The 25333-nt window shown below is 40.1% G+C and overlaps 1 protein-coding gene and 1 non-coding gene across 2 annotated transcripts in view; both read right to left on the bottom strand.

Moving 5' to 3' along the window:
• LOC115210606 (cubilin-like) overlaps positions 1-25333 on the bottom strand; it is a 267655-nt gene that overhangs the window by 57196 nt on the left and 185126 nt on the right. Inside the window, exons 48-53 of the mRNA XM_036502575.1 lie at positions 20709-20849; positions 16138-16310; positions 13349-13508; positions 7896-8087; positions 4521-4670; positions 2085-2206 (exon numbers count right to left, since the gene is read on the bottom strand). Coding sequence (XP_036358468.1) covers positions 2085-2206; positions 4521-4670; positions 7896-8087; positions 13349-13508; positions 16138-16310; positions 20709-20849 — 938 coding nt within the window. The remainder of the gene's footprint in view (positions 1-2084; positions 2207-4520; positions 4671-7895; positions 8088-13348; positions 13509-16137; positions 16311-20708; positions 20850-25333) is intronic.
• On the bottom strand, positions 23445-23562 carry LOC115211385. The gene has a single exon (XR_003881644.1). It is a non-coding gene; the product is annotated as a U6atac minor spliceosomal RNA (small nuclear RNA).

The following is a 25333-nucleotide window of genomic DNA, read 5'->3' as shown; positions in this document are numbered from 1 at the left end:
AATATTGTAACCAGTTTAAGGCTCTTTTTCCTCTCATGCATATTCTTGGCATATAGTTTCAAGTCATCCACAAAGACACTATGTAATTTTGGTATTTCTGTTTCCTTGTGAACCAGTGAGATATCCTTCAGACTTCCTTAACATGAATGTCAAGGAGTTTACAGAAAGTATAAACAACATCACAGAGAGGCTGGTCCCTTGGAATATGCCTTTGCAATACTGTATTCCACCAGTGATAATACAATCACTTTTTGTGTTTAATTTCAAGATTGTGGCCCACGATAAAGTCAGGTCACCTATGGCTTTGACTATGCTCACTGGAACTTTAGCAAGTCGAAGGGCTTCTAGCATCCATAAGTAAGAGACAGAGTCAAGGGTTTTCTTGTAGTCCAGCCACATTGAAACTAGGTTGCTCCTATGCTCTCACACCTCTGACATTAGTTTTGTTTATTAACTTTCCCATGTCGACCAGCTACTGGTCTATTTGTAATGGCTTTGGAGGCGCAATGGCCCAGTGGTTAGGGCAGCGGACTCGCGGTCATAGGATCGCGGTTTCGATTCCCAGACCGGACGTTGTGAGTGTTTATTGAGCGAAAACACCTAAAAGCTCCACGAGGCTCTGGCAGGGGATGGTGGTGATCCCTGCTGTACTCTTTCACCACAACTTTCTCTCACTCTTACTTCCTGTTTCTGTTGTACCTGTATTTCAAGGGGCCGGCCTTGTCACTCTGTGTCACGCTGAATAACCCCGAGAACTATGTTAAGGGTACACGTGTCTGTGGAGTGCTCAGCCACTTACACGTTAATTTCACGAGCAGGCTGTTCCGTTGATTCGGATCAACCGGAACCCTCATCGTCATAACCGATGGAGTGCTTCCATTTGTAGTGGCTGGGTAATACTACTTTTTACCCAGAGGGGTGTACAGTTCCACTATACAACAGAAAGTTACAACAGTTTAATTCTATCTTTTCACTGTGATTTTCAAAGACATCACTAAATGAATTATTACAAATCCCAAACTGCAAAATGATGAAATTTCTATTTTACAACTTACTTCATTACTAAGTTTTAAAATCACATTATTATCAAATATACTTGCTGTTTTTATCATCATGTCAGCAACTAATTCTACTATTACAAAGTTCCTGACAAATATAAAAATCATCATCATCATTGTTTAACGTCCGTTCTCCATGCTAGCATGAGTTGGACGATTCGACCGGGGATCTGGGAATCCAGAAGGCTGCACCAGGCTCCGGTCTTATCTGGCAGTGTTTCTAAAGCTGGATGCCCTTCCTAACGCCAACCACTCCGTGAGTGTAGTGGGTGCTTTTTACGTGCCACCTGCACAGGTGCCAGGCGAGGCTGGCAACGGCCACGGTTGGATTGGTGCATTTTACGTCCCACCAGCATGGAAGCCAGTCGAGGCGGCACTGGCATCGGCCACGATTTGGATGGTGCTTTTTACGTACCACCAGTCCAGGGGTCCTGGCATCTGCCGGGTGCCAGTCATAGGATTGGTTCAATTTCGATTCCGATTTCAATTTCACTTGCCCCAACAGGTCTTCGCAAGCAGAGAAGTGGGGTTGGCATGGGTGCCTGTCGTCAGATGAGGTTCGATTTCGACTTCGCTTGCCTCAACAGGTCTTTGTGTGTCCAAGGGAGGAAAGGCATTCATTATTGGGCTGGACTCACTTGTCCTGCCTGGTCTTCTCACGCACAGCATATTTCCAAAGGTCTTGGTCGCTGGTCATTTCCTCAGTGAGGCCTAAAGTTCGAAGGTCATGCTTCACCACCTCGTCCCATTGATATATTTTTGTTAGTCTTACCTTTTGATTCAGATCCTAATTTGCTTTTGTATGATGCATTTACCACAATATGTTGCTTATTAAGCAACAGCAGTAAGATGAATATCATCTAACTGTAACAGATTTCCTGTTAAGAAAGATAAAGCTTAACCACTGTGCTTTCATATTTTGTTTATAATTCTCAAATCAAAATATATCAAAGTATTTCCTGCCTCCAACTCTTAGCAATATCATATTAAAAGCTATATTCATGATTTGTTTGATAGTTTACTTACATTAATTTTCAGCCCTTCATCTCCAACTATTTTCCACATGCAGTTAATATTTGCTGGATAGGAGTTAGGATAATTAGGACTTGAAATCATACCTAATCCATTAGTTAATATGCCACCACATTCTGAAATACAAAAAAAATCATAGTTTCATAATACATATTTTATAGGAATACAAATTCATATTTATATATATTTACTATTAATATCAGATATCAGATATCAGAAAGCAGAACCAAAATCGAAGTCGATCAACATCAATGGAAATTGCGGTTGTGATACCAGTGCCGGTGATAAGTAAGCGAACCACCCAATCGTGGCCGTTGCCAGCGTCGCCCCGACTGGCCTCCGTGCCAGTGACACCTAAAAAGCACCATCGCCTGGCCCCCGTGCCGGTGGCACATAAAAAGCACCATCCGTTCGTGGCCGTTTGCCAGCTCCGTCTGGCACCAGTGCAGGTGGCACGTAAAAAGCACCCACTACACTCACAGAGTGGTTGGCGTTAGGAAGGGCATCCAGCCGTAGAAACACTGCCAGATCAGACTGGGCCTGATGCAGCCTTCTGGCTTCCCAGACCCCAGTTGAACCGTCCAACCCATGCCAACATGGAAAGCAGACACTAAACGATGATGATGATGATGATGATGATATATTTACTATTAAACTTTTAACATTTAATTTTCTGTTCTAGAAGGGATTAAATGATTTTGAATATTTGAATAATTTGTTTCTATCAGTGGATATTAATATGAGTCAAACTTTTGAAACAAATTAATATTAATTTCTCAGACAATAGATGTGAACGAGGCAATGATTACAAGTTTCTTTTGAAGTCTTCTTTGAACAGTCAAATGTCAGTTTACCTGAAGATGAGCAGAAATTAATGCATCCAAGATTTCACAGCTCTAGCATCACTCCTTCATAGTCAACCTATGAACTGTTCAGCCTACCCTCATAATTGAGGCCATTTATGATAACACTGATTTCTTACATTATTTATTACCACACAGAAAAATTTTAGGGAATAACTGATTGAATCAGCTTTATTACATTACTAATTAGAAACTTTTTACTTCACATCTGCAACAAGTTTACCGTAAGACTTTTTAATTCTAGGTTTAGCTTCCATGCCTGAAATTTCCTCTCTAATTCCTCTATAGATTCAGCTATGAGAACTAGATCATCACCATATTGGAGTTCCCATGGACAGCCAGTCTTAACCTCCTCAGTAGGACTATGATCAATAAGAGGGGACTGAGTACAGAGCCTTCATAGACTCTAATCTTCATGCTAAATTTTTCACTGAAGTTGTTGACTGACTTTACTTATTGTGGCTTAGTACAAGGCTTGTACAGCTCCCACAAGCCATTCATCAATGCCTAGTTTCCTCTGAGACAACTATGTTACAGTATTTGTTACCCTGTCAAATGCCTTCTCCAGAACAACAAAGACCAGGAATAAAGGTGTACTCTTAACCAAGTAATTCTCCTGCAGTTGCTTCACTAGGAAGATTACACCAATAGTATCTCTTCCAGTATAAAATGAAACTTTGGAAGCACTCCGTCGGTTACGACGAAGAGGGTTCCGGTTGATTCGAATCAACGGAACAGCCTGCTCGTGAAATTAACGTGTAAGTGGCTGAGCACTCCACAGACACGTGTACCCTTAACGTAGTTCTCGGGGATTTTCAGCATGACACAGAGAGTGACAAGGCCGGCCCTTTGAAATACAGATACAACAGAAACAGGAAGTAAGAGTGAGAGAAAGTTGTGGTGAAAGAGTACAGCAGGGATCACCACCATCCCCTGCCGGAGCCTCGTGGAGCTTTATGTGTTTTCGCTCAATAAACACTCACAACGCCTGGTCTGGGAATCGAAACCACGATCCTATGACCGTGAGTCCGCTGCCCTAACCACTGGGCCATTGCGCCTCCTTAATGAAACTATATCACATCTAGATCTATCATGCCAAGAATCAATTGTGCTATGACACTCTGTGATTGATAAAAAGTGAGATGGCTGAAACAGCAAATCACTAAAGTATCTTAGAGTGTTTTTATTATTGTCCGACTTTGTTTTGAATCCTGAGGCTCTCTAAGGCTAATATGACTGACATGGCTAAAGTCGATTGTGAACATTTACAATGGCATTTGCAGGAAAGACATGATTGTATTACGAGAGGGCTGATGGCATAAGAAGACAGATTCATTTTAATGGTTAGTGCATGATCAGAGGTGCGTGGTGAGAGGAGATGAATGTTGGTATCTCGTTAGCTACTAAGAAAAATAGAGGCCATTGTAGTGATAAAACAGGATAGGCAAAAAGTGGAACCAGTTGATAGGTGAGTATTTGCCAATTTTGTGATTAGAAAAAAAATTAAAACTGAAAATGCAAAGAAGTGTTAATACAGAAAATCTTTGTAATCAATAAAAAAAAATACCTTTTATTGTATAGTTGAAAGATAGTCTGTCATGGGAGTTCAAATTCTGAGTGACATATTGTAGAAATAAGGAATGACTTGAAGATACAATCACTTCACTTGTGTTATTTAAACAAAATTTTCCTAAAAGATCACCTGTTGCATCATTTCCTGAAATTATAAATATAGATGTTTTTTTAGTAGATGTTGTCTTTAAATGAGTTAATTTATACTGTTTAGCATAGATAAGCATGTCTATATATTTTAATGTGTGGCTGTGCATAAAAGTAATATATATATAAATATGATAATTATTTGAGGGAATATAAATCCAAACTTACAGGGAAAAAAAATTCAATTTAGAAATACTAAATCAAATTTCACACAATATAATATATATATATATATATATATATATATAAAATTATATACTCTTTTACTCTTTTACTTGTTTCAGTCATTTGACTGCAGCCATGCTGGAGCACCCCCTCTAATCGAGCAACTCGACCCCAGGACTTATTCCTTGTAAGCCCAGTACTTATTTTATCGGTCTCTTTTGCCGAACCGCTAAGTGACGGGGACGTAAACACACCAGCATCGGTTGTCAAGCAATGCTAGGGGGACAAACACAGACACACAAACACACGCGCACATATATACATATACATATATACGACAGGCTTCTTTCAGTTTCCGTCTACCAAATCCACTCACAAGGCTTTGGTCGACCCGAGGCTATAGTAGAAGACACTTGCCCAAGGTGCCACGCAGTGGGACTGAACCCAGAACCATGTGGTTGGTTAGCATGCTACTTACCACACAGCCACTCCTGCGTCTATGTAGCAAACTACATTACAATGTCTGGTGACAAGGGTTTCGAAGCTCACATGGGTTATTTAACAATTTGTTTGTGATACAACTTGTTAAATAATAGAAGACCTATTAGCTTCCATAGTTCACTTAAGTTTCATATGAATTTCAACTTGCATTTAATTTACTGTCACTTATTTGCTTCACTCTTGCTGTGTCTACCATGGGAAGAGAGTGTGGTATAAACCGCTGTATATAAAAAGATAAAATAGTGCTGATAAATAACTGGCAAATACACTTACCATACTTCAGCTGTGAGCAAGCTAGCTACACTTTATTTATACTCTGGTACCATCATTGCTAGTGGCTGATGTTAAAGGGGGAAGGAATGGAAGAGAGTATTCCATACAAGTTTCCAGTATAAGAAAGGTACCAAGAGAAAAAATTCTAGTATAGGTGGTGGGGTGGGATGAGAAGATGCACCACAAACAATCAAGCAGCATGGCTAATAAGTGCCAGAAACAGAATAATGAGGGATGTCGAACATGCTATGAAAGAAATTGTTAAAAATCAAACTGCTATAATAAAAATGAAGCAGACAAGCAAATAAATAGCAAGATAGAGTATCCATATTAATGACAGTAAAGAAGAGAGCTTGCCCAGCACATTTTACTAGAAAGAATTAATTTAAATAAATAGCATTTAACCTTAACTTTAGACACAAGATGATACTATATGGTTAAGTATCTCCAAGCCTGAAGGACTCACAGAGCTGATGTTTAGCTCTAGATTTATGGCTTCAAGGGTTGAGAGATAAATTTCCTCCTGGATAGGATACAAGTAACATTACTAGTGATCTAATACTTATATTTAGATAGGTTTCAGCCACATTGGCCCAGGCCATAGCTAACTTAATAGCACCACCTGGAAATGACATTTAGTAATGTATTTTTGTATAGTTATTTCTAGGCACCATTGCCCATTCAATTAAAGAGTCGTTTACAGCAGTATATCCAGGTATAGGTGGTTTATCTGGAATTTGTTGGAGATATTCATCCAGCAACTTTTTGAAAGTTATGAAATCTTTTTCCTCCTTTATATGTTTTGGAATGATGTTAAAAAGAGTAGGTCCAGTTGAGGAGAAGTAGTTCTGTCTTAGTGTTGTGATGTGCTGAGAGCACTATTTCTGTAGAGAGCGCATGGCATGGGGACCAAGCGTTGAGTAGATTTTAAAACTAAAACTGATATCATTTGGTCAATACTGCCGGAACAATTTCCACATCATACAAATAATATAATGCTCTCAGTGGTGCTGGAGAGAATACATTTTGAGATTCATGAGTCGATCCCAGTAATTAAGACCAGACATGTCATCAATTTTTTTTTGTAATTGATCTCTGGGGTGCTTCAAGCTTTTTAATATTCTGCCTCATGTAGGGAGACCATAGTGGACAACAGTATTCAAGGTGAGGGCAGGCAAAGGTAGAAAAAAGAAGGATAATGGTTGGAGCATCTCTAGACTGAAGTCCTGAGGATCCAAGGGCACACCCTGCAGGCCATGTCAACTTTCTTGTTTATGTGGACACTCCAACTTAAGTTATCATCGACAGTCACACCGAGGTCCCCAGTGGTATCTGATGCCATGAGGTGTTCGCCTGAAGGAAGAATATATGGTTGTTTAAGTGCAGCCTCTTTACCAAAGTGGATTAACTCAAACTTGTTCTCATTCAGTTGCGTGTTATGTTTCTGCACCCATTGGATAACAGCAACTAAGTCCGATTGAAGATCTGTCCGGTCTCCCATTCTGTCGACAACCTTCAAAAGCTTAGAGTCATCTGCAAAAATTTTTATATTACTGTATTTAATGACCCTGATGATGTCATTTATGTAGATAAGGAACAGAAGTGGGCCTAACACAGTGCCTTGTGGAACACCACTGATGACTTTTGTTGTGCTTGATCGAACACCATTGAACACCATATGCTGCATTCTTCAAGAGAAAGGATTTAAACTACTTTAGAATCTTCCCTTGCACTCCAATGTTGGAGAGTTTTTTAACAAGATGTTGTGGTCAACCTTGTCAAAAGCCTTGCTGGAGTCAAGATATATGACATCTGCATTGGATCCCTCACCCAAGGCCTTTAGGATATCATCAAAATGATGTAGGAGCTGTGTAAGACAGTTCCTGCTATTGCAGAAACCATGCTGGCTGGGAACCAGCAGGTTGTTGGTTTTGCACTACTCTCTCAAATAATTTGATGAGATGAGAAGTAAGGGAGATAAGTTGGTAATTCACTGCCTGGGACTTGCTGCCCTTTTTGAAGACTGGAATGATCTATTAAGAAAGGAAACTATCAGGAATATAGCCAGCATCTAGCAATTTCCTCCAGAGAATGGCTAGGGGGAATGCAAGTCCTGGGGTCGATTTGCTCGACTAAAGGCAGGGCTCCAGTATGGCCACGGTCAAATGACTGAAACAAGTAAAAGATTACATAAAGCTTTTGGAAAAATGCAACGCAAAAGAGTGAAACTAAAAGTTTCACACAAGCTAGCAAGAAGTAATTTTGGGTATAATTTTTGTCTTACCTTCTATAACATTAAAATAATTTTCATTGCAACGTTGATTATTTCTCATTTCAATGTTAATCACGATTGTCATATTATCTCTTGGAGTAGGTTGCAGTAACCATGTGCAGACAACTACTTGTGCATTATTAGATCCATCAGATTCTGGAGAAATGACTGAGCCAGAATCACTTGTCAGCAAACCACCACATACTATTTTAAAAAATAATAAACATTCAATTAAAACATGCTTTTATAAGCAAGGAAATGTGATGAAAGCCACCACAATGCTGGAGAAAGAGTAAAATAAACGTATTTAATATTTTAAAAACACAAATTGACAACCAAATAGAGCTTCTAGATTATCAAGTTTATCAAATGATTTGACTGTTACAACTTGTCCCTTTGTTTCTCTGAATGCCATAATGGACTTGATATTATTTGTGCCGGTGACACATAAAAAGCACCATCCGAACGTGGCTGATGCCAGCGCCACCTTGGCTGGCTTCCGTGCCGGTGGCACGTTAAAAGCACCAACCGATCGTGGCCGATGCCAGACTCCCCTGGCACCTGTACCGGTGGCACGTAAAAAGCACCCACTACACTCGCGGAGTGGTTGGCGTTAGGAAGGGCATCCAGCTGTAGAAACACTGCCAGATCAGACTGGAGCCTGGTGCAGCCCTGGCTTCCCAGACCCTGGTCGAACCGTCCAACCCGTGCTAGCATGGAAAACGGACGTTAAACGATGATGATTACATTAAAAATGTGGATCTTTTCGGTTTGAATGGCAGTTTTTTAAAATAATTTCTACGTAACTAAACACTTTTAAACTTCATATACTGGTAGAATGTGTTTATAAAACATCTTTATCTCTTGGCTTTATTGAGAAAATTCTATAGTTTCTAAGATATTTGTTGTTTCTTTTTCTTCAATTTCTGCAATTTCAACCAATCAATGAAGTCTATTGAGGTGAAAACATTCTGTGCCTTATGAAAATGTCCCTCGTTTAAGAAACAGATTGGGTTTATTTACATTTCTGAAGAAAAAAAATACCCTAACCCTAACCCTTACCCTAACCCTAACCCTAAAATAGATTGAAATACATTAGATCGATACTAGGGTCATAATTATGGGTGACAATTTCATATGACACCGTTAGAAAAAACTGCCGTTCAAACCGAGAAGATCCAAAAAAGTTTTAATTTTATAATTAAATTTACTTTTATGATTAAACTAGCAGTATTGCCCGGCGTTGCTCGGGTTTGTAAGGGAAATAACTATATAAGCATTTTTAGAGATGTAAAGTATAATAGCCATCACAATATGGCTAACCACAAAGGGGGGGGATGTTACTCTAGCTTTTTACGTTCTGAGATTTAATAATAAATTTTTAGAGAGTTACTTCCCTTATATATGCCAAAAATGCATTAAAAATGGGAAAAATTGATGGCAAATTTTTTTTAAATCGTAGACTCATCGTAGACGCGCGCTAATACCCAGAAGGGCTCGATATGAATCACGACTATAAGATACCCAGTTTTGGTTAAACTGCACCGCAAAATGTGGGAGTAGTTAGGAATCTAAATCGTAGGAGACAGACACACAACCTCTCTTTTATATATAAAGATAATATTTACTTTTCACAGTATTGTGAATACTTTCAGCACTCTTCCATATTAATGCCTGAACAACAATATTTTAACCCTTTAGCATTCAGATTACTCTGTCAAATATGACACATTCATTTACATTGTTTTTAATTAATCAGGCTTTATCTTATCTCATAGCTACGAGATTTCAATGATCATCATCATCATCATCATCATTATCGTTTAACATCCGTTCTCCATACTAGCATGGGTTGGACGGTTCGACTGGGGATTTGGGAAGCCAGAAGGCTGCACCAGGCTCCAGTCTGATCTAGCAGTGTTTCTACAGCTGGATGCCCTTCCTAATGCCAACCACTCCGTGAGTGTAGTGGGTGCTTTTTACGTGCCACCTGCACAGGTGCCAGGCGAGGCTGCCAATGGCCACGGTCGGATTGGTGCATTTTACGTGCCACCAGCACAGAAGCCAGTCGGGGCAGCGCTGGCAACAGCCATGTTTGGATGGTTCTCTTATGTGCCACCGGCACTGGTATCACAGCTACAATTTCCATTGATGTTGATCGATTTTGATTTTGATTTTCCCTTGCCATTTTCATTTTCATCCCCAACATCGTTTGACAACCGATGCTGGTGTGTTTACGTCCCTGTCATTTATGTCCCTGCACAGGTGCCAGACGGGGCTGTCAACGGCCACGGTTGGACTGGTGCATTTTATGTGCCACCGGCACGGAAGCCAGTCGAGGCGGCACTGGCATCGGCCACAATTTGGATGGTGCTTTTTACGTGCCACTGGCACGGAAGCCAGTCGAGGCGATGCTGGATTGTCTATTTTTAGAATGACATTGTAGGGTAGGTGTGTGAGGCTGGATCTGGTCAAGCAGTATATAGGAAGATGTTATGCTAATGACTAGTGTAGCAGTATCATCATCAACTGCTACAAAAAGAAATGAGATGCACAAGAGAAAGGTAAGTTCAAAGGAATGAAACTGATGAACCGGTTTACAATAATTATGACATTATAGTAGAATTGATAAGAAATAGAAATAGCAGGAGTGGCTGTGTGGTAAGTAGCTTGCTAACCAACCACATGGTTCCGGGTTCAGTCCCACTGCGTGGCATTTTGGGCAAGTGTCTTCTGCTATAGCCCCGGGCCGACCAATGCCTTGTGAGTGGATTTGGTAGACGGAAACTGAAAGAGGCCTGTCAGATATATGTATATATATATATATGTGTGTGTGTGTGGGTTTGTGTTTGTCCCCCTAGCATTGCTTGACAACCGATGCTACTGTGTTTATGTCCCCGTCACTTAGTGGTTCAGCAAAAGAGACCGAGAGAATAAGTACTGGGCTTACAAGGAATAAGTCCCGGGGTCGATTTGATCGACTAAAGGCGGTGCTCCAGCATGGCCGCAGTCAAATGACTGAAACAAGTAAAAGAGTAAAAGAGTAAGAGAGCCTTGATGGGGTGAGGTTTAGGTTCATGCCAAAACAAGGTACCACCAAAGGCAGCTTCTTAGTGAGATAACTGCAGGGAAAGCACTTAGCAACAGAAAACTCTTACACTTGGCACATGTCAACCAGGAGAAAACCTTTGATGCGGTTTGGTAGTGTAGCGGTCATTAAGAAAACTAGGGGTTGATAAATGGCTTGTGATGACTATGCAAGCCGTGTACAGATGTGCAGAGAATAAGGTAAGAGTTGAAATTATTGTGATTTAAAAACTAATTTAATAAAAAAGTTGCACTGAACATGCTTTCCGCCTCCACTTGTGTTGGACATGATAAGAGAAAAAAACCATCTTTTCTATTCTATAATCAATAGCCTGAATTCATCAGCAGTTGCAGCATCACTGTTCTCCATTAGGGTCTTAGCCATAGTTTTGGGAGAACACCCATTGTTTATGCTCTCCCACTGGTTGGTTACTCGAAATGACTTGGCTGTAGGGCAGCCCTATGTGTTTCAGACAATCCATTACAAGCTGCAGTAGTCTTGCCTCAGTGGAGGCGCAATGGCCCTGTGGTTAGGGCAGCGGACTCGCAGTCATAGGATCGCGGTTTCGATTCCCCAACCGGGCGTTGTGAGTGTTTATTGAGCGGAAACACCTAAAAGCTCCACGAGGCTCCAGCAGGGGATGGTGGTGATCCCTGCTGTACTCTTTCAACACAACTTTCTCTCGCTCTTACTTCCTGTTTCTGTTGTACCTGTATTTCAAAGGGCCGGCCTTGTCACTCTCTGTGTCACGCTGAACATCCCTGAGAACTACGTTAAGGGTGCACATGTCTGTGGAGTGCTCAGTCACTTACACGTTAATTTCACGAGCAGGCTGTTCCGTTGATTCGGATCAACTGGGACCCTCGTCGTCGTAACCGACGGAGTGCTTCCATCCCCAGTCTTGCCTCAATCTTGTTGCTCAATTGAAGGAAGTTACTATCAGGAAATCTCATTGATCACTTTCTATAGGCAATCTGTGCTGAAGACCAGCTGGAACATGAGGGTAGCAGCAACAGAGGGACTTAATCCTAGGCCGAACAAGGATTCAAGTTTCACAGCTGTAAAGGAGGACTGTCTTAGTTCCTATTAAGAAGTTTCTCTTCAAGAGTTGTCTGGATAGGTTAACTCTCCAGATATTCTTCATAACATTGAGTTATTTCCAAGCAAAACTTCTATAGACCATGAAGCCACTATTTAACCCTTTAGTATTTAAACCGGCCATATCCGGCCAAAATAGCTAATCTGTTTTATGTTCAAACTGACCAGATCCAGGCTCTCACACCTACCCTACAATGTTATTCTACATTAAGTAATTACACCATCAAGATCTTGAAGAAATGAGATAATGCATGATTAATTCAAATCAATAGGAATCAATAGGCATTATGTTTGATTGAATAATCTGAACACTAAAGGGTTAAATCTGCCATGAATGATCTGAGATCCTTGAAGTAAGAGACTTGCATAAAGGTGCACCTTCTACTGCCTTTGGTAACTCTTTGTTATCATTTTTCTTCAGAAAAGTTCTGTATCATTCTTTTCATATAAATATGAACCATGAAGAAAAAGGTGATATAAAAAAAAACAAGTTCATAGAAATAAACTTAAAGGGGCTAGAGAGTATATTACCAATGTTACAATTTATCTTAACCAGTCCGGTGGCACTGGCAACAGCAATGCTCAAATGGTGCTCCTTATGTGTGACGAGCTGGCAGAATCGTTAGCACGCCCTGCGAAATGCTTAACGGTATTTCGTCTGCCGCTACGTTCTGAGTTCAAATTCCACCAGGGTCGACTTTGCCTTTCATCCTTTGGGGGTCGATAAATTAAGTACCAGTTACGAACTGGAGTCAATGTAATCGACATAATACCTATGTCTGTCCTTGTTTGTCCCCTCCGTGTTTAGCCCCTTGTGGGTAATAAAGAAATAGGTATTTCATCTGCCGCTACGTTCTGAGTTCAAATTCCGCCAAGGTCGACTTTGCCTTTCATCCTTTGGAGGTCGATAAATTAAGTACCAGTTACACACTGGGGTCGATGTAATCGACTTAATCCGTTTGTCTGTCCTCTATGTGTTTAGCCCCTTGTGGGTAGTAAAGAAATAGGTGCTCCTTATGTGCTCCAGGCATGGAGGCGAGTCAAGCAGCACTGGCAACAGCCATGCTCAAATGGTGCTCTTTATATGCCACCAGCATGGGACCAGCCAGGTGGCACTGGCATGAAAAAATACAAATTTGAAGAAAATATAATTATATATTGCACTACATATAATATGTAACTAAATTTTCTTACAATATTACACCAAAAGCCATAACAAAATTTTAATCAATGTTGTTATTTCACACTTGCACATAAATGCAAATAGTTTTATACTTACATCTGCCTTCCAGAGTTGTATAATATGCTTTAAATTTTGAAGAAAAGCTTCTACGTGTTGTAAACATTATTTTCATTGTATTTTGAGATGATTTGATCTCTTGGACTCCATTATTGCAGAATGTTATCATAGGATATTCAAAAGATAACGTTTGGTAAACCTGGAAGAAAACATTTGAAGATTTTATATTATAATTTCATAATTTCCCCCAAAGTAGATTGCAAAGCAAAATTAAGTCAAGGTATATAAACCAGAAACATTATGATGTTTGGATTTCATCCATGTGTTATGTGTCAACAGGAATTATGGTACTAGTGTTCTCATCATGAAATATGCTGAAAATTGCACAATTTTCAAATGTTTTTCTAATCTAACAAACATCAATATCTGATGAAAAACATCCATTATATGAATACCTAAAAATATGAAGAAGATTTCATATTTGGTTTGCAAGATTCTTTAAGTGAATTTGTATGTTGTTAATATTGACGTAATGATCCTCCCTAGACACATCAAAATAAAGAAGATTAAAATCAAGAAATGTCTCATAACATCCACCATTTCTATACGTGTTTCCTAAAAATCTAGCTGCGTGATATTTTGTGAAGAAAGATGAGTTGGCTGTGTGGTAAGTAGCTTGCTAACCAACCATATGGTTCCGGGTTCAGTCTCACTGCGTGGCATCTTGGGCAAGTGTCTTCTGCTATAGCCCCGGGCCGACCAATGCCTTGTGAGTGGATTTGGTAGACGGAAACTGAAAGAAGCCTGTCGTATATATGTATATATATGTATATGCATGTGTGTGTTTGTGTGTCTGTGTTTGTCCCTCTAGCATTGCTTGACAACCGATGCTGGTGTGTCTATGTCCCCGTCACTTAGTGGTTCGGCAAAAGAGACTGATAGAATAAGTACTGGGCTTACAAAGAATAAGTCTCGGGGTTGATTTGCTCGACTAAAGGCAGTGCTCTAGCATGGCCACAGTCAAATGACTGAAACAAGTAAAAGAGTAAGTCTTCTTGCAATATATGTTTCTTTATTACCCACAAGGGGCTAAACACAGAGGGGACAAACAAGGACTGACAAACGAATTAAGTCGATTACATCGGCCCCAGTGCGTAACTGATACTTAATTTATCGACCTCGAAAGGATGAAAGGCAAAGTCGACCTCGGCGGAATTTGAACCCAGAATGTAACGGCAGACGAAATACGGCTACGCATTTCGTCCGGCGTGCTAACGTTTCTGCCAAAGGACAAAGTCCATATGAAGCAAGTGGAAATGTCTTTATTGACTCAGCACTGAGTCTGGTCCAACCAGAGATACCAAAGTGTGGAATCCCTTTTTGTGACTTCAGCAAGTCCACCAGCTGGCAGGCCAATTATTTACTTCCCTTCATTGTTTAAATGATTTGAAAAAAAGAACATAGAGTATGCAAGATGACATAAAAAGAAAAAAATTAATACAGAGAACAACAACAACAATAATGACAATAGTGGGGAAGCACTCCGTCGGTTACGACAACGAGGGTTCCGGTTGATCCGATCAACGGAACAGCCTGCTCGTGAAATTAACGTGTAAGTGGCTGAGCACTCCACAGACACGTGTACCCTTGATGTAGTTCTCGGGGATATTCAGCGTGACACAGAGAGTGACAAGGCCGGCCCCTTGAAATACAGGTACAACAGAAACAGGAAGTAAGAGTGAGAGAAAGTTGTGGTGAAAGAGTACAGCAGGGATCACCACCATCCCCTGCCGGAGCCTCATGGAGCTCTTAGGTGTTTTCGCTCAATAAACACTCACAATGCCCGGTCTGGGAATCGAAACCGCGATCCTACGACCGCGAGTCCGCTGCCCTAACCACTGGGCCATTGCGCCTCCACAATGACAATAGTAATAATTATCAAAATAATAACAGTGTCGATGATGTACAAAATCTTTTACTTCTATTTGAGAATCTGAAAAGATAGAGTAATGTTCATAATGTTTTAACCCTCCTAGGTCACACAATGTTAAAATAGTTTATTTTTAATTTGAATTATTATAAGTAAATAAGAGGACTGATAAAGATATTTTCTTTTTGCGGAGGACTTGATTATTTTGAATTAGTCTAAGGCCTTAACAAAAATTAATCATCGGTACTTTGAAGTCATCGTTAACATAGCTGTACATGGTCCTTTCCTATAGCTAGAATATCAAGTGCAATGAATAGTGCAGTGAATAGGGGTCTTTCAGCATCATTCCTGCATTCAGTTCAAAAGGAACTATTTCCTCTCAATCAGTGGTTCCCAAAGTGGGTGATATTGTCCTCCACCTGCTGGAGGGCAGTGGAAAGTTCCAAGGGGGTGTTGAAGAAAAGCAGGGTGATAATGGGGTAGTGATTCATGTAAAAAAAAAAAGTGGGGCTATAAGCGGGGTCGTGATTCATGTAAAAACCAACAAAATAATGGCTTCGTTAGGTTAAGTTTTATTTGTGAAGTACAGTTGCTTTGAATTTGCTCCAGAAAGAGGTCTATGTTTATGATGGTTGGTTGGTTGGGGTGGGGCTGCTAAGAATGTGACTTGGGTGTCAAGTGGGCAGCAGCCCTAAAATGTTTGGGAACCACCGCTCTAAATCTATCTGTAGACATTTCAGTGAAGGCTGAGTATTTTGTCTGGAGATATTTTTCTTGAAGGCGGCGAGCTGGCAGAAAGAGGTTAAAAATGACGGTTGCTTCATCAAAGGGAAAATGTAACAATTTGCAAATTTTATAACACAAAAGAAAAATTGTAAAAATATATCAACATACTTACTTTCACGTATGCATTCCTACAGTTATATAAATCTATATCTTGGAATTTTAGATAGACTCTTCTGTCTGGATTAACTTCTATTTTCCATATGCAAGACCATCTTGCATTCACTTTATCAGGATAGCCAGGTGAGGTGATAGTTCCTTCAGACTGGGTCAAAGTGTCACCACATGCTAGCAATTGTAGAACGAATTCAAATGATTTAAGCAAAAATTATATAACAATGAGACATATATATGCTTACTATCATACTTCACTAGTGAATTAGATTTGTGCACCAATCTTTAAGTAGATTCTGTAAGAAACAGAGCTAAAACTTTACATTTAGTTCTAATTGTTTAAAAAAGATGCAAGACGCAGAAGTGGCTGTGTGGTAAGTAGTTTGATTACCAACCACATGGTTCCGGGTTCAATCCCACTGCGTGGCACCTTGGGCAAGTGTCTTCTACTATAGCCTCGGGCCGACCAAAGCCTTGTGAGTGGATTTGGTAGACGGAGACTAAAAGAAGCCCGTCATATATATGTATATATATATATGTATGTGTGTGTGTTTGTGTGTCTGTGTTTGTCCCCCTAGCATTGCCTGACAACCGATGCTGGTGTGTTTACATCCCCATTACTTAGCGGTTCGGCAAAAGAGACCGATAGAATAAGTACTGGGCTTACAAAGAATAAGTTCCGGGGTCGATTTGCTCGACTAAAGGCGGTGCTCCAGCATGGCCGCAGTCAAATGACTGAAACAAGTAAAAGAGTAAAAGAGAGTATACATGCTTACTATCATACTTCACTAGTGAATTAGATTTGTGCACCAATCTTTAAGTAGATTCTGTAAGAAACAGAGCTAAAACTTTACATTTAGTTCTAATTGTTTAAAAAAAAATGCATTTGAATAATTATTTTTTGAACTAAATGCAAAACTTCAAATTTGTAAGAAGAAAAAAATGGAATATACTAATGTTCATGCTTTTTCTAAAGTCATAAGCAGAGTAAGTGAGTATTTGTCTCGCAAACAACTTGCACATGCAAGTGCTACCAGTTAAAAGCTCCGTATACCGGAAGCTAGCAAGTGTATGGGGTCATCAGGAGAGAATGCGCGCCGTTTCGGGGCCTACCTCTCGACGGCATCAATGCGCACCGGCCCCCCTCACTGATATGAGGCCCTGCTTGCTAGATCAGCTGGTTATGAAGAACTCAATATACTTCTAGCCATCGCTCATCGTCTCTTTTTAACCAAATCCAGTGACTAGCCTTCAATCAAGAATCTAACCTGGGTCAAATATTTACATAACAGAAACATATAACATTCTCAATGGCACTTATTACATGCAAAGTAATTCGGAATTATGTTTGAGGAATTTCTTTTTAATTCAATTTTTATTCAATAGGTGTAGATGTGGCTTCTCAACTACATGGTTTCAGGTTCAGCCTTACTGCATGGCACTTTGAGCACGTGTCTTCTATTATAGCCTTGGGTCAAACCAAAGTCTTGTGAATAGATTTGGGAGACGGAAACTGAAAGAAGCCCATCATGTGTGTGTTTGTCCACCACCACCATCACCACTTGACATCTGGTGTTGGTGTGTTTATGTCCCTGGTCTGACAAAAGATACTGACAGAATAAGAACCAGGCTTTACAAAAAAATAAGTACTGGGGGTTGATTCATTCAACTAAAATTCTTCAAGGCAGTGCCCCAGCTTGACCACAGGCTAATGACTGAAACAAATAAAAAATAAATTGTTTTACTCAACATAGAACCAATCACTGGGTGATTCCAATGCAACAATCAGACATGACTAGTTGCTGAAGTCACTTCAATATATAAAGAGTTACAAGAACAAACAGCAAAGAACTACTGTAAAAACCCATGTAATTTGTGCACCTGTTTAATTTACACAGGTGATTTTCAAGGTAAAATTGTGAAAAAATGCTTCTACTCGTGTAAAATTCACACCCAAGAGTTTTCAGAATTGCTGATAAAGCCAAGAGGAAAATGTTTGCAATTTAGTTGTATTTAGCATAATTTCACTTATGATTAGATTTTATTAAATTTTCATTAAATAACAATAATTTCTGTTTAACAGGTATCACATTGAAAGCTATTAAATCACAAAGTGTTTGTGTTGTTTCTAATAAACTTTATTTTACATTTCTTGGCCACAAGAGTTTATGTCGGATCTTTAGCATACTGCTGTATGTCTTCTCCAATCATGATCACAGAAAAAGTTGTAGATAATTCTTATCAACAAAAACAAAGCTGATAAATATGCACAGGTGTTGCAAATTAAGTTTAATTACCAATAAACATCAGCTTGGATGACACTTTACTCAACCGACAGAGGAAGGTGACCGATCAAACTGATTATGTAAACTGAATTCTGATTGGTCAAAAGTGTCTTCTTGTCTCAAGCTCTGATTTTTTGCCTATTCTTGTCAGAACCTTTGATACGGAGTATTGAAATTTTAATCTCTTTCACACTTATAAAATGTCAAGCAGACTTTAAAATTTCTCATTACTGTTTTAGTTGGGAGACCAAACTGATAGTTTGGTAACCCACTAAAATAAACATTAAAAATCGAAAGGAGAAAATAAACAGCTTGAACCAGAGAGATGCAAAATTTAAGAAGCGACTTGTTAGAATATACACGTCTGTGAGGAGACATAAACAAGAATAGCAAAAATCTACTATACCAAAAGAACTGGTAATATATACATTAAAAGTGTTCTATGAAGAGAACATAAGATTGCTGCATAATTCAACATGAATGTGAAACGGCATTAAACATAGTATAAGGTAACTGAAGGTTTCTGTAGGAACACTAAGTCATATTCACTTAGTGAGTTTACATGTGCAAGGATGAATTATATGATGTTGTCATTGGCATTAGATGCAGTAAGAGCTGGTAGTAGCGATGTCGGCAGTGATGAATTTCCTTGACCTAATGTGGAGAAAGCACATGATGGACCATGAAGTCTGGTGTAGCATCGTAATGTGGAGTCCAGTTTGCTGGACATTGTTGTAGAGCTGAAAAAGAAGTAATTTCTACTCTTCTCCTCTGGAAGCCATCTACCCGCAATACCAGAGGGCGCACACTCTCCTACCCTGATGTAATCTCCAGGGATACAGGCATCCAGCAACAGGACCTCCGTAATGCCATGATGGACCATGAAGTCTGGTGTAGCATCGTAAATTCCATTGTCTCGACCACGGTCGGACAATGATGAAGAGGATGATGATGTGCAGTGTTGAAACCATAGTGATATTCATTAAGTAGCCGATGATGAGAATACATATTTGATTGGCTTGTTCACTGTGAATCTCTTAAATGTTGTTGTCTCATTTTCTTAAGCTGTCTTTCATTCCTGTAAGATTGGTCTTGTTGAAGGATTCATGATTTATATCAGCTAGACTTCTTAAGTAGAGAAAAACTGATCTATTTAGGGTAATTACTGGGCTCCATTGCGATAGGTAGAAACTCCAGGCAATGTAAAATATGACCTAGACTGTGATTACCAGCATGAATATCAAACTTCAAAAAGTATTTAACTATTTAATAGTTTTAGTAAATTTATACAGAAAAAGTAAGCATTATACTGTCCAGCTTAAATAAAAGTCAACTTCATTATTACATTTTTTCTGTAAAAACCTATTCTGACATTAATCGAGTCAACTTCCAGTAGGGATGTCATATTTTTATGTCATTTTTCAGCAAAAAAAATTTCTAAAAAAGTTCTAGAAACGATCTACTCATGTAACTTACCCACCCACTAAAGTTTATTTTTGTTTTCATGAAAAAAAAAGGGTGTAAATTACATGGGTTTTTATGGTACAAGGTAATCCCTCGCCATCTTGCAGTTCCCCTATTGCTGTTTATTATTTAAGCTTACATTCATTCCTCCATGGTGTTGTTATTGCATTTACAATAAAATTGATATATACAAATTATAAAAGTAATAAATCATGATAGTCGAGGGATTACTGTATATTCTTTCTAATTCATTCATCCAGCAGCATATTTTACCAATGGTGCTACATTTTGAATTCTCTAACTCTGAAGGGTTTTATTTCTGAATTTTTAGCATGGTTTTGTGTTTGTATATAGTAATGTTTCAATGCTTGGTATCTCGTTGAGAGAGCACATAAGTAGCAAGATCATCAGAAAGATGTCCGGCGTGAGAGATGTCATCGCAGAGTATGCACGCAGCAAGTATAGATGGGCTGGACACGTCGCCCGGCTCACCGATAATCGGTGGACGCATGCAGTTGTCGAGTGGTACTCGCGTGAGCGAAAAAGACCACCCGGAAGACCTCCACAACGGTAGAATTACAATTTCAGGAGGACGATTGGGATCACATGGATGAGAAAGGCGTGATCCAGAGAGGAGTGGACAGTGTGCTGTGACCAGCGGTGTCGAATGGACGCCTGACGGACTGGTCGGTCAAAGTGATCAAAGTGATATAGTAATGTGATAGACAAAAATAAGGACATTTAATTTCTTAGTTTACACATAAACATTTCTCATATGTACATATTGTACTTCAAAATCAGCATTTAGACAACATATACTTACTATGAGGATTTGCACTGTAACGAAGTGAAAAACCTTGATCTATTTGATTAGAGTCGGTTTTGAAAACTATGAAAACTTCATGTGCGGTTGATTGTATACTTTGAGTAGAGTTGTGTCCACAAGAGTGGAAGAGTGTCCTTTCTAAAAGAAAACAAATATGCTCGTTAAAAACAAAAGTAAAATTAAAACTGAAGTCATCCAGAATATTATTAACAGGAGAGGTTTTAGTCAGTCCAAATCATTTACATAAGTGTCAAGTGTATATTTTATAAATTCCAGATCAAAACTGATCAAAACTTCAAGAAAAAAACATTAGCTCTCTTTCTCTCCTTCAAATACACATGTGTGTGTGTGCAGTGCTGAAACCATAGTGATATTCATTCAGTAGCCGATGATGAGAATACATATTTGATTGGCTTGTTCACTGTGAATCTCTTAAATGTTGTTGTCTCATTTTCTTAAGCTGTCTTTCATTCCTGTAAGATTGGTCTTGTTAAAGGATTCATGACTTATAGCAGTTTTATTATTTGTGCCAACCCCCTTTGCTTGCGAAGACATGTTGGGGCAAGCGAAATCGAAATCGAAATCGAATTGAACCTGCCAGGATCCCTGGTCTGGTGGTACGTAAAAAGCACTATCCGACTCATGGCCGATGCCAGCGCCGCCTCGACTGGCTTCCGTGCCGGTGGCACATAAAATACACCAATCCGACCGTGGCCGTTGCCAGCCTCGCCTGGCACCTGTGCAGGTGGCACGTAAAAAGCACCCACTACACTCACGGAGTGGTTGGCGTTAGGAAGGGCATCCAGCTGTAGAAACATTGCCAGATAAGACTGGAGCCTGGTGCAGCCTTCTGGCTTCCCAGATCCCCGGTCGAACCGTCCAACCCATGCTAGCATGGAGAACGGACGTTAAACGATGATGATGATGATGATGATTTATATTGCATGATTGTCTTCATTAGTAACCTTATACTAGAATAATGCTTAAGTGTTTCTGTGATATATATATATATAATTATATATAAAATGTCGATGTTTCCTAGGGCTAAATAGCAGTGGTGTAATTCCCTTACGGGACTGTCACATTGAGTTGACAGTATACGACCACTATATCGCTCCACCACCACTCATGTTGCTCTGAGACATTTATAAATTCAATATTTCTAATTTCGGTGACCAGTAAATAAATTTTACTGAAAATAGGATATATTTGCAAAGAGGTTGCAGTCATCTCAGCGAGCGAGACTGGCTACCCTGAGCTGATGACGAGCAATACACTCAGAAACATTTGTCTTCAGGTGCTTAGTCCCAGCTGGCGGGGGTGATTGCCTCCCCTTTGCAAATATAAGGACACAGAAAATGTGTCAAAGCCGACAGGAAACGTCAATGTTTCCTAGGGCTAAATGGCGTTGACAGTATACGACCATTATATATATATATATATATATATATATATATATATATGTATAGAGAGAGAGAGAGCAAGATGTAAACAGTAGCAATACAGAATCATAACATATAACTGTCAACCAAGTGTGGCGTCCCAAACAGGATAGTGCTGCTGAATTTTATAGCCCCAAGAAGACCTCCTGGTAACTAGAAACACACATTCTGTGTCTAATTAGTATTTGCGAGGGATGGGGTCATCGCTCCCATCCCTAGCCTTATGTGATACACCCAGAAACTCGAGTCCATGTGTATCACGTAAGGCTAGGGATGAGAGCAATGACCTCACCTCAGAAATACTAATCGGATACAGAATGTGTGTTGTTAGCCAGCTGGAGGAGATGTCTTCCTGGGGCTATAAAAGTCAGCAGCACTATTCGGTTTGGAACACCACACTTGGTTGGCAATTATATATATATATATATATATATATATATATATATATAAAGGGTAAAGACCCCCTTCGGTCATGAATGACCATGGGATTGCACCTAGAAAGTTACCCTCCTAGACACAAGTCCGGGCAAGGTTGTTTATGGAAGACCAGCAGTCGCCCCTTTGCATACCAGCCTCCCCTCTCCACGCCACCAGTGTTATCCAAGGGAAAGACAAAGGTCGATACAGCTTGGCACCAGTGACGTCGCAACTCATTTCTACAGCTGAGTGAACTGGAGCAACGTGAAATAAAGTGCCTTGCTCAAGAACACAACACGCAGTCCGGTCCGGGATTCGAGCTCACAACCTCACGATCGTAAGCCCGACGCTCTAACCACTGAGCCATGCGCCTTCATATATATATATATATAATAGATCAGGATTTATATCCAATATATTTTTGATCATATTGCTGTATTATATTAACATTTCCACATTTCTCAATGTATACTTTCATATTATATACTCTGAAATATACTTTATTATAATGCTACTAATAATACTACTCTGAATTCATATTTTACTGTTATTAATGCATGCATTTATATTGAATTTATATTTTTTATTTATATATGATTATTGATGCTGTAGACAGGGCCATTAGAGCAAAGAAACAGGCCTAGAAGAGTGGAATTAGCAGGGAACTGTATCAAATAGCCAGAAGGGAAGCCAAGAGACAGGTATATCAAGCCAAGGGAGAGGCAGAAAAGAAGTTTGCCTATGTTCAGCAATGTGAGGACTAAAGACTTGAAGTGTTTCAGATTGCAAGACAGTGTATGAGAGAAAATTGTGATGTCATAGGAGAGAAATGTGTTTGCATGGATGATGGCATGCTTGCTTTTAATGTTTCTGCAAAGAAAGAGGCTTGGAAATGCCATTATGAAAGACTGTTGAATGTGGAGAATGAATGGGTTAGAAAGATCAATTGATCTCTTCCGTCCTTGTCCGGGGGAGTGCTAACCGTCTCTCACCAAATGTTGACCCAATTGAGGGACCAGTTATCTGAATGGACTGTACCCTGGTAGATAAAGCAATTAAGGACATGAAGACAAGGGAAGCTACGGCCCATCAGGAATCATCACTGAAGTGCTTGAAATATTTGGGAGTGTGGGTTATGGTCTAGTCACCCAGGTGGTTCAAGAAGGAGTCATACCCAATGACTGGAGTAGCAGCACCTTAGTCAACTTCTACAAAGGCAAAGGTGATGCCTTAGACAGAAATAATTACAGAGGTATCAGATTGTTGGATCAGGTAATGAAAGTTACTGAGACAGTCATAGCCTAACGAATTAGAGAGAGAGTTAGTCTAGATGAGATGCAGTTTGGTTTTGTGTCAGGGTGAAGCACCACTGATGATATATTTCTGGTAAGGCAGCTGCAGGAGAAATACCTAGCCAAAGATAAACCTTTGTACTTGGCTTTTGTTGACTTGGAGAAAGCCTTTGACAAGGTCCCACAATCCCTTATCTGGTGGTCACTGTGGAAACTAGGGATAGATGAGTAGTTGGTGAGAGGTGTACAAGCCATGTACAGAGATGCTACCAGTTGAGTGAGGGTTAGTACAAGTAGGAGTTCGCCAAGCAGGGGTTTACCAAGGATCAGTTCTCTGCCCCCTCTTGTTCATCAGAGTCCTCCAGGTAAAAACAGAGGAATTTAAGACAGGCTGCCCCTGGGAGCTACTCTACACTGATGATCTTGTTATTACAGCTGAAGCACTATGAGAACTAGAGAAGTTTCAGGTATGGAAGCAAGGTCTAGAATCGAAATGCCTTAGAGTTAACCAAGCAAAAATCAGAGTCTTAGTAAGTAGGAAGGCAGACAATTAAACAGCTTCCGTCACAATCCAGGGAGAAAAACTGCAAGTAGTTGACAGCTTCCATTACCTAGGTGACCAAGTCAGTAGCAGGGGGTGGATGCTCTGAGAGTGTAGCTGCTAGAATAAGAATAGCCTGGGCAAAGTTCAGAGAGCTCCTACCTCAGCTGGTGAGAAAAGGCCTTTCGCTCGGAGTAAAAGGTAGACTGTATGACGCATGTGTGCGAATAGCCATGCTATGTGGCAGTGAAATATGAGCAGCAACTGCTGAGGACATGCATTAGCTTGCAAGGATTGAAGCTTGTATGCTCCGCTGGATGTGTAATATCAGTGTGCATACATGACAGAGTGTAAGCGCCCTGAGAGAAAAGTTGGACATAAGAAGGATCAGATGTGGTGTGCAAGAGAAACGACTGCACTAGTATGGTCATATATTGCGTATGGATAAGGACAGCTGTTTGAAAAAGTGTCACACCCTAGCAGTAGAGGGAAACTGTGGAAGAGGTAGACCGAGGAAGACCTGGGATGAGGTGGTGAAGTACGACATTCGAATGTTGGGCCTCATGGAGGCAATGACAAGTGACCAAAACCTTTGGAGATATGCTGTGATTGTGAAGACCCAGCAAGCGAAGTGGCCTATGCCAGTGCAGCATAACCGGTCCATTTAAGAGTACCCTTCAATCATTGGACAATAAACTGCACTTGCAAAGACCTCTTGAATCAAGTGAAGTCATTGTTGTGGCCGATGACAGTACTGCCTAATTGGCACCCATGCCAGTGGCAAGCAAAAAGCACCCTTTGTGAGTGGTCGATGCCAGTGACACCTAATTGGTCCCATGCCGGTGGCATGTAAAAGGCACCATTCGAGCATGGTCGATGCCAGCACTACCTGACTGGCCCCCATACCGGTGGCACGTAAAAAATACCCAC

Source organism: Octopus sinensis, linkage group LG4 (assembly GCF_006345805.1).
Source record: "Octopus sinensis linkage group LG4, ASM634580v1, whole genome shotgun sequence".
Taxonomy (NCBI): domain Eukaryota; kingdom Metazoa; phylum Mollusca; class Cephalopoda; order Octopoda; family Octopodidae; genus Octopus; species Octopus sinensis.
This window is presented reverse-complemented; position numbering and strand designations above follow the sequence as displayed.